At 41.9% G+C, this 13758-nt stretch overlaps 1 protein-coding gene across 10 annotated transcripts in view; it reads left to right on the top strand.

Annotated features, from left to right (window-relative positions):
• LOC134547399 (sodium/potassium/calcium exchanger 3-like) overlaps positions 1-13417 on the top strand; it is a 234323-nt gene extending 220906 nt beyond the window's left edge. For 9 of the 10 annotated variants that reach the window (XM_063391260.1, XM_063391258.1, XM_063391259.1 and 6 more), the window contains 4 exons: positions 5157-5462; positions 8366-8497; positions 10565-10728; positions 12439-13417. In XM_063391260.1, the coding sequence (XP_063247330.1) occupies positions 5157-5462; positions 8366-8497; positions 10565-10728; positions 12439-12756 (920 nt within the window). In that variant the 3' untranslated portion in view covers positions 12757-13417. The other variant, XM_063391262.1, reaches the window with a different exon arrangement.
• Positions 13418-13758: the final 341 nt, after the last annotated feature.

Here is a 13758-nt window from a genome sequence, read left to right as displayed (position 1 = left end):
AAAGACATCCTCAATTGTATTAAAAGACAACCTCAGTTTGTATCCACAGATTAAAGACTGGTCTGAGGAGACCCTGATAATCCAGAGCTCCTTGATCAGCAGATGTTTGGGAGTTTTTGTTTGTCTTTTCCTCTTTTTCTGGCTTTGAACAGAACAGAGTCAAGTTGAATGTTGTCACTTTGTGAAGTGAGATCTAACATCAGACATCTGAACAACTTCAGTCTCAGTGCCCAAATGTGGCCCTGAACCAAGAAATGACTGATTTAAACCATTTGTCAGTAAGGTATTAACCGATCGTGTAGGAATGTGCCTAAACAATACCATCTATTACTTGTTTTGGTATTTCTAATACGTTAGGGATATTTAAATGCTGGATATTAAAGAAGCTTGGAGAGAATATGTTGGCCCCTTTTTGGCGGTCCATGCCTTGTTGCAGGGCCTTGGGTCTGTACAGAGGAGTTGCAGGCAGACTGGATGTACTAATTAACTGAATCCCAAGACTGACCCCCATGGTACCTCTCTTCCAATGTCTGTCTTGTTTGAAGGTCAACTATGGATACTTGGGTTCTCAGTGCAGTATTCTATGCACCTGTTGATGCACCCTGCTTATGGTTATTATGGCAAGAAAGTATTTCTTTTGTTTGTTTATATGGAAGGTGCACAGTATTAGGCCTATGGGTCTAAACGTTAAGCGGCAGCCCATCCCAGATCCCCTCTTCTTTACTAATCCAGTTATTCTCTTAAAGGAACTAGAATGGCATGTCACTATATCTGCTTGAAAAACTCATTCCAGCTGGTTTTTCCACTCTGTTACTCTTTAAGTGCTTGTACATTTGTTCTGGTGTCCTGTCCTTCATTGTTGCATCTTTTTATGTTGGTGTTTAGTCTTACAAACATGTCCCTCAGTGCACCTCCTTTCACCACAGGAGTGGTGGGACAGGGCAAGTAGGAAGCAGTGGTAAAAGCAATGAGCAGAGGCAGGGGACCAGGTTCTTTTTCTGACCATTCCTTGGATTTCCTTTGTAACTTTTTCTCTGCTTCTTTTGTTTCCTGCTACTTCAAGAGAAGAGAAGTGCTTACCACACAGCTATAGCATGAATTTTAAGTAAGCCACAGCTGCTTAAAGCAAAACACACATAGCACAACTAGCTGTGTGATTGGTGTGCTTTTATGTAGGTCAGATGAGGGGAGGCTTAACTTTCATCCCTAGTTGCTGGATCTTTTGCCATGACTGCCTGTACATCAATCACCTCAGTCTGACCTGTGTTTTCAGAATTGTGTGGATTATCAAGGAATGTGGGTTGTGTGAAATCTTACTTTCAAGTCTTCCTCCTGTGGAGGAGATTGCCATGTCTGCGCCCACCAAGAAATGGATGCTTGGCCATCACACTGTGGTATTCCAAAGCAACTTTCTGCTTTCAGCTCCCAGGCAGTGTGACGTGTGCCTTTTTGTGGTAGTTCTCAGGCTCACTCAGTCTCCTACTGACCCCTGATTTCCCTAATGAATGGCTTGGCCATAATAAACAGGGCTTGAGTGTAAATCCAGGGACTAGAATCTGACGGTGCTCTCGGGGGAGCAACAATAGTTGCAGGGAAATGGAGAGCCTGGAAAAGGTAAGAGCATGCCTGCAGTTTGAGGAAGTGTGGGTTGTAAGGAGGCTGTGTAAGGACACTAGCAATGACTAATATGTTGTCCTGTCTAGATGCAGACTTGTGTGGTTAGCAGCAAAACAAAAATAGCATGTCAGCACAGGATACAGATGTATTTCCACAAGTCACAGCGAAACTAGCTGGCTGGCCTTTACAATTCATTTATCAAAGCACTTCCAGTTCCCATTTTGAGACTACAAGCTAATTATAAGCATTTCAGGAATGATACACAGTGTTCAGCTCAAATTATATTCAGTTTTAAAAAAAATTATCTGAAGTGTGTCTGTTTTGGTTTTGGAGTGATAAGTGTCCTGGGAGGCTATTTGAAAACATGCATCTGAAGTAAACAGAATTTTTATTGCTGATTTGAATCTTAAAAATATAGAGAGATGTTAAGGTAAAGAATCAGTCCTCAATTCACAACTTAGATGTTGATTTGCCTGTGAAACCCTCATATACTTTTTTGTGGCCATTAGAAGTCAAACATTGAAAACTGTTGCTGGCTGAGAATTGATTTATGGGATCTTACCCAAAGATACCTTTATCTGAAAGCGGCAAAAAACAGAGGTGCTGAAGAAAGGGTTGCTGGCTGGATGGTGTGGCCCCAAACATGCTCATAGGTGCCGTGACACTGAATATTGTTCTAAGGCTCAGATCACAAGAAGTGCTCTCCCACTGGGCTTTAATAATAATATAAATTTTTTGTAAACTTTCTATTTATTAGGATACATATGGGTATTACTATTGACCATTAACACAACAGTCTAGCCCGTATCAATCATGTTGCTGTTAGCCTCACCAGCTTGTTGGATTTTGCCACTTTTTCATTTGAGGGCAGGACTCAGTGGTTCTTATGTGTATGCCAAGAATTCATAAATGAGAAGAAAAGATTGTGTGTTGTTTTGGGGTTTTTTTGTGTGTGGTTTGGTAGATTTTTTGTTCGTTGTAGTTTTTCCTTTGTTTTGTTGTGCCTTTGAGCTTTGAGCACAGCCATGAGTTATGTGACTCCTTCCTCTGTGCTGCTTCAAAATTATTTCAAGTTTCCATGGAAACTGTGGAATGTGATGGAGTAAATTTCAAAGCAAATTCCAGGCACTGCTTTTGGACCCTGTGACATATTGCATATGTGACAGAAACCTCTTTACCATCTTGCACAGCTGTAAAAATCTGCATGGTTCATCTTTGGAAGTGGCACTACCTTCCGAAGGGTTGAGGGCAGAAGCCCTGAGCCTTCCACTTCTCACCTATAGACAACAAGCCTGGCCTCAGCCAAGAACTGGGACTCTGGGGGGAATCTTCTCTCCCAGCAGCAATCCAGTTCCTGTGGGATCTGAGGAGGCACTGCTTATATCTCCTGTTCCTATAGTGGATCAGTCACACAGAGAAACAAACTGAGTTTCTCAAGGCTCCTGTGAACAAACATAGTGACGACTCCTCTTTATTGAGATGAAGGATGGCTCGTGTTCAGTATTCATGTGCATAACTTCCAGTGGAAGCCTGTGAGAGTTCAGCTTTCATGGGGATCGAGCTCTCTCACTTTGCATGATGTTTAGCATCACCAACTGTATTAATAAACAAGACCTGGTGGCTGGAGTGCACACGGCAGAGATGTTCCTCTTACAAGCAAAGCAGTTGGTGTTTTTCCTATTTAAAAAAATCAGGTAGTAGAAATAAAGTAAGCTGAATTGTAAAAAAAATAGTCATCAGTGAAGACAGCAAGGAACGATTTGCACACTCTAGAAATTTAGCTAACCAAAGTACCCATGGGTGAGACTCACACGTTTTTCTTGGTGGAAAATAGTTTCTGCAATTGTTTCTGCCTCATGAGCCTGGAGGATTGATTTGATGGCAGGGAGAGGCAGTTTCTGTCCCTGTGCAGAAGAATGATGATTCTATTTACCTGGCTGGTTTGGTGCTGATTGTTTGGCTCTACCAAGTACAGTAGATAAGGATCAGTCGTATGAAGTGTCCCACTTGCTAATATTGCTAATTGATGGCTCTGATCTGGTGAGAAGCTGGATCCAGCCCTGGCCACAATGTGAGAGGCCACCAAGAGCATGTCTCAGACTGACCATGCCTTTTCTGGTGCCTTTACTGACAACCACAGAAAAAAATGCTACATATGAGGTCAAGGCACCATAGGAGTAGAAATGTGGGTATATGAAGGGTGTTTATGTGGGAAAGAGAAGGATGGAGAACCAAAAGGAAAAAGGGTTGGACACAAGGATAAGATAAATGAAAGAAAATAGCAAGAAAACAGAATAATACTTGTTTGGAGAGTGTATGTGTTTGTGTGTAAATCCCAAGCCTTAGAAATAATATATAATTAAAAAAAAAAAAAAAAAAAAGGGAAGGAGAGTAGGGAGAAAAGAAAGAGGCTGTAGTCTAAAAAAACCATAGAAGTACAGGCAAAGGACCTGGGATGGACATGAGATTTAATGAAACTTCCATGAGCCACAGTTACTGATAAGAATGTCCACTGCTAATTTGTGTAAACATGTGACCTGGCAGTGACACAGCCTCTCCTCTGTCTGCTCTCAGTCCATTTGCACCTCTGGTCCATCTGCCTGCTCTAGGCTCTGGTCCTGCCCCACTCTCCTGTGGGGATGGCACAGGAACATTCCCCACCATGTTCCCCACCACGATACAAATAATCAATGTAACCTCATAACTAATATAAGCTATGTTGTCATAAGGATGCTGAGAAAGGAAATCAGCTTTTAAAGTAAAGGTTTGCAGAGAAAATGCTGAGCAAAGAGCTTTCTCTGTTGACACAGTCCATACTTTGAAAACAGAGAATTAGGGTTAAAGAAAAACTGGAGTAGAACAAGAATTAAAAATAAGCCCTGAAGTTAGCAGTTACTGTGCCATGTGCACTCTATTGCCAAAGAACTTCGAACTTGATGACAAAGCTGTATATAAGCTTGTGTGATGAAATCTGAAGCTGGACAAACACAGCTTGGTTTTCATTTATGGTTCAAAGCCTGTAATCTGTCCAGCTTCATAAAGATCCTGACAAGGTCAAGCCAAGTTTTAGGAAATCTTCCTTGAGTTATAGTTTCCAATGGAAACTATGCAAAAAGGACAGACTTTAATGCCAAAGGAGACAAAAATTATGATTTTGTGTTTTTTTACGTTAAGTTTGGGAGTTGAAGGCTAAACTTAAAGTAAAACAAAACATGCAGACTTCCAGCCTGCAAAAGAAAAACTTTAATAGACCCACAAATTATTTTTTAATTTTTTTTTTTTTTTACTATCCATAGTCTGTCTGTGTGGGTGTGAGTTTTTTTATTTACCACATTGCCAGAAATCACAATGGAAAACAGATTCTGCTCTGCCTCTTGTTTTCATGTTAAGAAACATCTGGAAACACAGCTTGTGTAATAAATGGACCTTAGAAAGTAGGTTTTGCTCTACAGGGTCTCTTTAGGGAATGGTTGTGTTAATGCTGCCTCTACTTTAGAGGGGAGGGGGAAATCAGCTGGATTTGTGTTTTCCTTTTGCAGATGTTGTCCTGGAGAAGGCCATGCATAAGTGCATTCTGAAGCCATTGAAGGGTCACATTGAAGCGACGTTGAAAGAGTTTCATACCACGGATGGTTCCTGGAAACAACTGAAGGAAAACCTGCAGCTGGTGAGGCAGAGGAATCCTCAGGAACTGGGCGTGTTTGTTCCGACACCAGACTTTGTGGATGTTGAAAAGATTAAAGTCAAGTTCATGACTATGCAGAAGATGTATTCACCTGAAAAGAAAGTCATGCTGCTGCTGAGAATTTGCAAATTGATTTACACTGTTATGGAGAATAACTCAGGTATGGTGCTTCTGGTAGTTCAGGTTCACTGATATTTCATATCTGATGTTGTCTTTTAGAGGAATCAGCCCAACTTATTCTGCAGACAGGTCTCCTGCTGAAGCTCTTGTAGCCTCTCCTTGCCCTTTTGAGAGGAATTCTTCCTCTCTGCTTCTGATCTGCTGTCTCTGAACTATCTGACTGCAGGTCTTAAAAGCTTAGTCTGAAGCAGAGTTGTTTTCATGGGTGGAGTGGGAGCTTCATACAAAGTTAATTAGAGAAGCTCTCCCATGGTGCAGGAAGGACCCTCATGCTTTCTAAGTTCCTTCTCAGAGAGGAGCCTGGGTGCAGCTGGATTCAATCTAAGCCTAGACATTTTCAATGGTTTAAAATCTAAGGAATTATAGAGGTGTGATTGAATCTTTGTGATTGAATCAACTTGGTCCTACAGGATTAAGGATAGCAAACCCTTTATACTTACATAAAAATGAATTATTTATTATGATAAATGATTAGACAAAAAAGATCGTAATCTGAATTATTTACTACACAGTTTAGAAGTAAAAACTACTAGTATAATCTAGTATAGTGTAATGCACTATATCAAAACACTTTTAATGAAGAAATTATATTAAAGCTAGCAAAAGGACCTAAAACAATTACTGAGTAGAGATTGATGTTTCTTACTGAGATTGACGACCAGGGGGGCAAATCTTTTTTGCTCGGCCTCCAGGAGTGGCCATGGGGTGCATTCCCACCCAAGGGAGGAGTCTCCACACACACTCTAGGGAGGGATATATTAGAAGACCCTGCTGTTTGAAAGTGGGACTGGACTTCTAGACTAGAAAGTCATTGACTGTCGGTCACGTCAGATGTCTCCATGCCAGCTGTGTCAGCCTCTGTGTTTTTAGATAAGGATACTTTATTTGCCACATCGCTGTCAGGATGTTTAACTTTGGGGTTGATGAGTCAGACTGGGTTTAGTATAATTCAACACGAAAAGCAGCATGACACCACTTTTTAGTTCACCACTGAGAGCTTTGCAAAACGGGGCATTGTTTTACCTCATTCCAGGCAGACTATCCTACAGATTTGAAGCAGTTGAAAAAGAGCAGCTTTCTTTAACTGTAGGCTTTTGAGGCTGCCTGGCAGAAAGGCTGTCCTTTGAGCCTTGAATTTAACATGGATTCTAAATGAGTATTTTTCTGCAAATTGCGATAGAGGTAACACCATGTATAACGTGCTATTGTAATTCAATAGCATGTGTTCAGTATGACAACTACAATGGTTTTGTCTTAATGGGTGGAGAAAAGCAGCCTCTAATCCAGTATTTTTGGCTTGCTGTGCCGCTGAATGTTCTCATTTGGACACTTTCTGTCATGTTTTTGGAACAGAAATGACATTTATTTCTGCACTGTAGCAAGAATCCAAGAGTGCCTTTGAAAGCTAAATACTGAAATGGCACTACAGACCAGTCAAGACCTGCTGAGCAGTCAGTGGTCCAAAATGCTGTGCTGGATGGCCTGAATTTACAGGTGCAATTCTGACATTCTCTCTTGCACACTGCTATGACAGCTAAGGTGTAGCAAAGCTGTGGGAGATTTTTTTTTCCCCCCCTAAGTAAGTGTAAGCTGCTGCAGGTGCTTGGCAGTTTTCTTTCTAAGGAAACACTGCATGTGCAGCTGGTGCAGATCAAGACACTTACTTTCTTTGGAGATTTGAGATGAATGGTGAAAGCTTGTGGCTGTTAAAGCCCCCCAGGAACTTCTACAAGATTTAGGACTGAGCTCCTGCCCGGCTTATTGTAGCATTTCAAAATTCTGCATTTTAGAAGTCGATAAAGGGATCTTGACCTGAAGTTCTATAAACTCCTCTCTCTGTACTGTGACATTATTGCATTGAGCAAGGTATTTGCAACATGCAGAAGGAAAATACTGAGAGACTGCTGCTGGTGAAGTGCTGTACTGGGACACATGGGCTAAGATGTGGCAAGTGCTCACTGGGCTGTCTTGTTTTGTCATGTAAAGTTTGTTAGATGTGGCATTGAGCTGTTTGAGTATCTATACTCTCAGCCAGGTAAGTGTGGTAGCTGGGGCGTGTGCTTCAGCTGGTGTCACTTGAGTTCCACTAGAGTTGTAAGCTCTGGGCTATTCTGAGTGACCATCGCATTCATTCTACAGTGAACACCGTTTTGCCAGACCCAGAAATTTAGCCACATGGGGATTTCTGAACAGAAAGTCAAAATGCATGAAAAGTGCCAGGAGCACAGGTGGGCCTAGGTACAGCACAGTCTTTGTGTCAGCACAGTCACTGTTACTCCAGGCCCTTATTATCTCTCCCCATCTTTCTTGTAGGCTCCCTTCAGGTACAGAAGGCCTTGCTCACTTGTGTTTTTGACAATTACCTGTCAAAGAAATGAGTTTAGTTTTCTTGTCAAATCTGATAGGCTGTTAGATTCAGGTTTCTCTACTGTGGGATTCATACTCAGTCTGGTATTTGTGTTTAGATGCTTCCAGAAAGAGGATGCAATCCCCAGATATACAAAGGAAATGACTTCTTTCATCACCTCTTAGGCAATGGTAGCAGTGCAGATGAAAGTCAGGCCAGACTGGCATGGCAGCCTTTTCACCAGTTCACCAGTTGAGTTGGTGCCAGGGTAAGCCCAGTCTCTAAATATCCTTTGCATGCCTCAAGGTGTGTCACAAGATTTGTGCTTGTTTAAAGGACAGGATTGAGCTGGTCTCCTGTGCAGTGAGTGTCTGATGATGTTCTCTTTGCTACACATTGGTGACTTTAGGGGATTCTGGAGTAATACAGACATGCTGGGTAGAGAAGGCATAAAAGAGTGCTTTCCTTTCAAACATGGAAACTGGTAAAAAAAGCATATGATTTGTCTCTCTCTGCCTGTGTTCCCTTCAACCCAGGGAGGCTGTATGGAGCTGATGACTTCTTGCCTGTGTTGACGTATGTGCTAGCCCAGTGTGATATGCTGGAGCTGGACACTGAAATTGAATACATGATGGAGTTGCTGGATCCATCCTTGCTGCATGGAGAAGGTAACCAATTTATTTTTACTAGAACTGCCTGAAAGACTAGTGAGGTGGTGTTCTTCCTTCTAGTACTGTTGCTGTTCGTCTTGTTTGAGTAGGAATCCTATGAAGGGGAGACCTAAGACAGTGATGTTGGTAGTGTAACAAGGGAATGTCATCATCATTTCCACTGCTGGGTAGCTGGCAGAGTACAAGCCCCAGCGGCCTGAAAATCTGCTGCTGTGTATTGCTTCGTGAGCAAATATGTTGTTTCCAACCCATTTTGACTCAGCAAGCAAACACATGCACAGTGCAGGCACTGGAGAGCCTTAGCCTTTTGTGCCTGAAAATTTCAGGCACAAAAGGCTAAGGCATAAAGAGGATTTATGGGGCAGCAGCACTCAGTGAATTGTGAGGCACATAATGAGACTTAGGTAAGGTGCTTTGTAAAGACTTCTGGGGGACTTCTTTGCACCTTTGTGGAAATGCTTTTGAGAATATTGCCCCCTTTTAGTGATCTTTGCTTCTTTGCTATATTTGCTTCTTACAAAGTATTTTTATGAGCCCTAGCAATATGTTCCCTGAGGGCTAAAGTCTGCTAGAGGCAAAGAAATCTGCCTCCTTGCTGTTTCCATGGTTGTATTTTTAACTAAGAAGTTTTCTGCAAGGCCCTGGTAGGCCCCAGAATCGGAAAGGTTTGTGAGGAAGTTTGAAAGTTCTTGCAGCCAAGCTTAGCTGCGTGTTTAGGTATATGTGTGTTTCCTATTCCTGCTGTATCCTGGCTTTTTGAAGTTGCCATATCCTCTTGCATGCCAGAGAATTCATGCCTGGGAGAATTCATGCCACAATTCCTCCAATTTGACACTAGTCTGTTCCTTGCTTGGTGTACAGAGCATCCTTCAGTGCATTGTTTGAAATCATAGCATGGAAAATACTTGAGATGACAAACTGGAGATCATTAACATGCTTGAAAACCAGAAAGGTTTACTGGACTATTAAGTCTTGTTGTTTTGAATGCAGCAAAGAAAGTCTGTTTATTGACTGGGCCTGTCATTGGCACTAGCTCAGCTCTGCTGTGCAGAAAAAATTGTGTAATGCTTTGGGGTTGTGCATTTCAACTGTAATGTATCATCCGATTTGTCTAATGGGTCTTGCATGAATTTTATGTGTTCGTCTTTTTGCAAAGCTAAAGGCTGAGAGGAGATGCTGTCAGTAATACAGAAAATACTACTGCGGGCATAGACTGCATCTCTGAATGCCTCTGAATAGACTGTGCTGCCTTTTAGCTGAACACTTCCATCCGAATAGTTGACTTAGAAAAGACAGACAGCATGCTTTTGTTTCTCCTGGTTGCTGAGTGCTGTTACCTCCTGTTGATACTCTTTTACTTTGTGATTTGCAGCTTCTTTTGTACATTGGCAACTCTGTTGTGGCTTTAATTTGTTCTCTACTCATGTAAGAAAGGGGGAGTGTGCAGGACTGCTCACACCATCTCCTGAATTAGTTGGACATTCTGGGGAATGCTATGAAGGTGATAGATCAGTAGTTGTTTTAAAAACAAAGGCAACTCTTTGTGATGATTCCAGAGGACAAGTACCATACTCAGTTGTTGCTTTATTGCCACTGAGGGTGGCTGCTCTTAAATTGATAAACGGTGTTAGATTGTTTTTTACTTTGTTTCAACAGTCATGTTTATTTCATCCACCTCTGAAGCTTGGGAAGAAACCAAAACACTCTTAGAAATTTGTTTAGAATGAAGCTGGTGTTCCAAGAGTGGAGGAGTAAACACTCAGGAGTAAAGGAGTGACAGGAGTCATTTATGGACATGGCTTTCCTCAGCAGGAGTGGACCCAGCCATGGGCACCACTGTGTAATATGGAGCACATGCAACCCCTTTGTGTTCCTGAGAACACACTCTCCAGTGTTGTGCAGGCCAGGGAGGGTTTTCCTTTTGTGTGTAAATATTCTGGCAACTTTCATATCTATGTGTGTTTCTGGGTGCCTCTCTATGCGTATTTATGTGTCTCAAAGAAAACTGCCTGTACTTGTGACTGTGACCACTCTGAGAAGTTCTTCCCTTGCTGTCCTTCACAGGAGGCTATTACTTGACAAGTGCTTATGGAGCACTTTCACTAATCAAGAACTTCCAGGAAGAGCAAGCTGCCCAGCTGCTCAGTTCAGAGGCCAGAGATACTCTCCGGCAGTGGCACAAGAGGAGGACGACGAACAGGACAATACCTTCAGTTGATGACTTTCAGGTAGAGCTTAGGACTGAAACAGAAAATGGGATGATTATGTTGTTGGAAATTTCCATTTGAGAGGTATGATTCATAGCAAATTCCCTTGGGGCCACAAGTGGAGTGAAACAGTGCTGCGATTACAGCTGGCAAATTTGCCTCGGTTTTGAAGTCTTTGCACTTTTTGTCAAGCAGTTTCATTATGATGGTCTGAAGAAAACTAAATAATAGAGCTTTCTTACCTTCCCTTTTAAGTCATGTAAAGCGAGGACAAACTGCATTGTATCTTAGATTCAGCTTTTTTGCATGGTTTATTGTTCAAAAGATCAAATCCAGATTTCCAGTGCTATCAATCAGCCCAGCTGCCCAGTTGCCAGTGGTGAGTTTTATTCCATCAGGTTCAGTCCCAATTTTTAAAATCTATTGCAGAGCTTCAGTCTTTCAGTCTGCATGGTATCAAGAAATACTTGATTAGACAAGCGTGCTCTTTGTAACTTGAGTCATTGGAACATTCATCTCAGTCCCAGCTTTTAACAGCTTGTTTATGTGAAATGTAAACTTCTACCATTGAAATTTCAGTGCCTTATTTATTCAGCATATGAACCATGGATGCTAGCTCAGTCAATAAACAACTCTTTCTCACTGTAATTTTTTCCACCTCCTTCAATCTTACTGCATTTTAGTCTTTAATTCCAGCAATCTTACTGCATTTTAGTCTTTAATTCCAGCTATTTTTCTTTCAAAACTGTCTCTGGTTTAGAGACAATTTTAGGAGAAAATGCTCTGGAATGAGCATTTCCTCTAAAGAAAATGGTTTTTGACACTCCCTTACCACCAATATGAAAGCAATTTCTTGGATGAAAGAGAAAAAACTGTTTATTTAGCAAAGTGCCCGCAGGGCACGGGAGAAAATGAATAACTCTTAGCTATTGAAGCTCCTCGCTGCAGAGAAAGCTGGTGGATTTAGAGTTCTCTCTTTAGCTGGCCCGGCTTCTCCTAAGGTCCAGAGCCGGGATCTGGCATCTGGCTCCCACCATGGGTCTGGTTCTCAGACCAAAGCTGAGCCAAGCAGTTCCAGAGGAAGCCACAGAAGTCCCTGGAAGATTTCTGTTGCAGTCCTGGGAAAACTTCTTGCCTCAGCTAATAAAAACTAAGGAAGCCAAAAGCAGAAATGTAACTCCCTCTACACTGCAATGCCGAGCACACGGAGGAGTGAGTGCGTGAACACAATGCCAGAGTTCCCCTGGCTCCCACCCCTCCCCTGGACCCAGCTTAAAGTTCTAGGACACATTTCTGGGCATAAAGCAGACAATAGAGGAATACAGTATTATCATAAAATCACCCCAAGACAAAAACAAACAGGAAGCAGGTGAAACTGTATTTTCTTGTGGGGTCTATTTAGAATATATCCATGTTAGCAGAGTTGTAGGCATGCATCCATTTCTATGGGAGGAAAGATCCAGCTTTTACCTCAAGATCATGTGCATTTATTTAAATGGTGCAGAGTAAATTTTCTTTCTGAATCCCTGTAAAAAAAAAAAAAGAATGCTGTCCTGTGAAGCTGGATTAGGCTGGGCTTAGACCAAGTTGCAGCTCATGGAATGGCTGTAATGTCACCAGGGTGTGTTTCACAGCTGGGGCAGGGAGAAGCTTGCTTTTTGTTGCTGACTTTTCAGTTTTCAGAGGCTGAGGATTTTTCAAATTCCTGATGTCTGCTTTCTTGTTTCACAGAACTACCTTCGTGTTGCATTCCAGGAAGTTACCAGCGGCTGTACGGGAAAGACTTTGCTAGTAAGGCCATATATCACTACCGAAGATGTATGTCAGCTTTGTGCTGAGAAGTTTAAAGTGGCAAATCCAGAAGAATATAGGTTGTTTCTTTTTGTTGATGACACCTGGCAACAACTGACAGAGGATACTTACCCTCAGAAAATCAAGGCAGAGTTGCACAGCCGTCCACAGCCCCAGGTCTTTCACTTTGTCTACAAACGCATTAACAGTGATCCATATGGGGCCATCCTTCAGAACAGCAAAGACTCGGCTGCTTAAAACCAGCAACTTGTCATTTTTATGTCTGTGCCTTGGTAATTGTTACAAACATCTTTGTTGGCAGCCTTCCTTAGGAGCTAAAACATGTCTAAAACCTGGAGTGCCTGGTAAAACACATGCTGACATTTCTGACATTGCTTACAAGACCCAGGTGCACTGTGCACGTGGCCAATTACGCAGAATAGTCCACCAGCATGTCTGAGGAGACAACCCACGAAGCTGCATTTCTTGTACCACGGACTCTTTTGCAGCATATTCTACTCTGGCCCTTCACAGGTCTTGGCTGTAGTGTGCAAAATATGATTTCTTTCACTCCTTGTTTCCACCAGTCATTTGCATTTGAATCCATGTGTGAGATGACTGTGTCTTTGAACTGGCCAGGGTGAGCTCAGTTCCGCCAGCAGGAGTTTGACAAGACTGTCCGATGCAGAGCATCAGTTCACTCAGCATTACCTGGATGGTTGCATCCTTGTCTAATTTTTTTTTTGATTACAGAAAATCATCATGTTTATATATATATAAAATAGATATTTTATAGCAGTTGCAGGTAAACTGTCACAGTTGGTTTTTGAAATATTTTTTTAACTATAAAATATTCTATAATTATGCATGTGATTTTTAACATTTAATACACGAGAATAAATCTCTTGCTGGTTTTAGAGTCTTGCATTGAAAGTCTGTTTGGTTTCTCTTTTTCCCCTGTTCCAGCAGAGTTCTTAGGAAACTTCCGTACCCTCAAGGCAGTTTTGCTGTCTGTTCTCAGTTGTCTTCTGAAAATTAGACCATTTTATTCATTGTGCTGTGCAAAACACTTCTCAGCCTCTCATCACATTCATTCAGAGCACACTGAGGGGAAGAGAAAGGATAAAGGTGAAATTTTCCTGAGAAAGATCAGAGTGTTCACTGGTGGCACTAGCTGGGATTAGGGCTGAGCAACACCAAAGCTTGAGCACATCATCCATTCAGCTTTCACCTCATATTTTATCAGGGGCTTTATGGCCC

The sequence above is a fragment of the Prinia subflava genome, chromosome 2 (genome assembly GCF_021018805.1).
Source record: "Prinia subflava isolate CZ2003 ecotype Zambia chromosome 2, Cam_Psub_1.2, whole genome shotgun sequence".
Lineage (NCBI taxonomy): Eukaryota > Metazoa > Chordata > Aves > Passeriformes > Cisticolidae > Prinia > Prinia subflava.
This window is presented reverse-complemented; position numbering and strand designations above follow the sequence as displayed.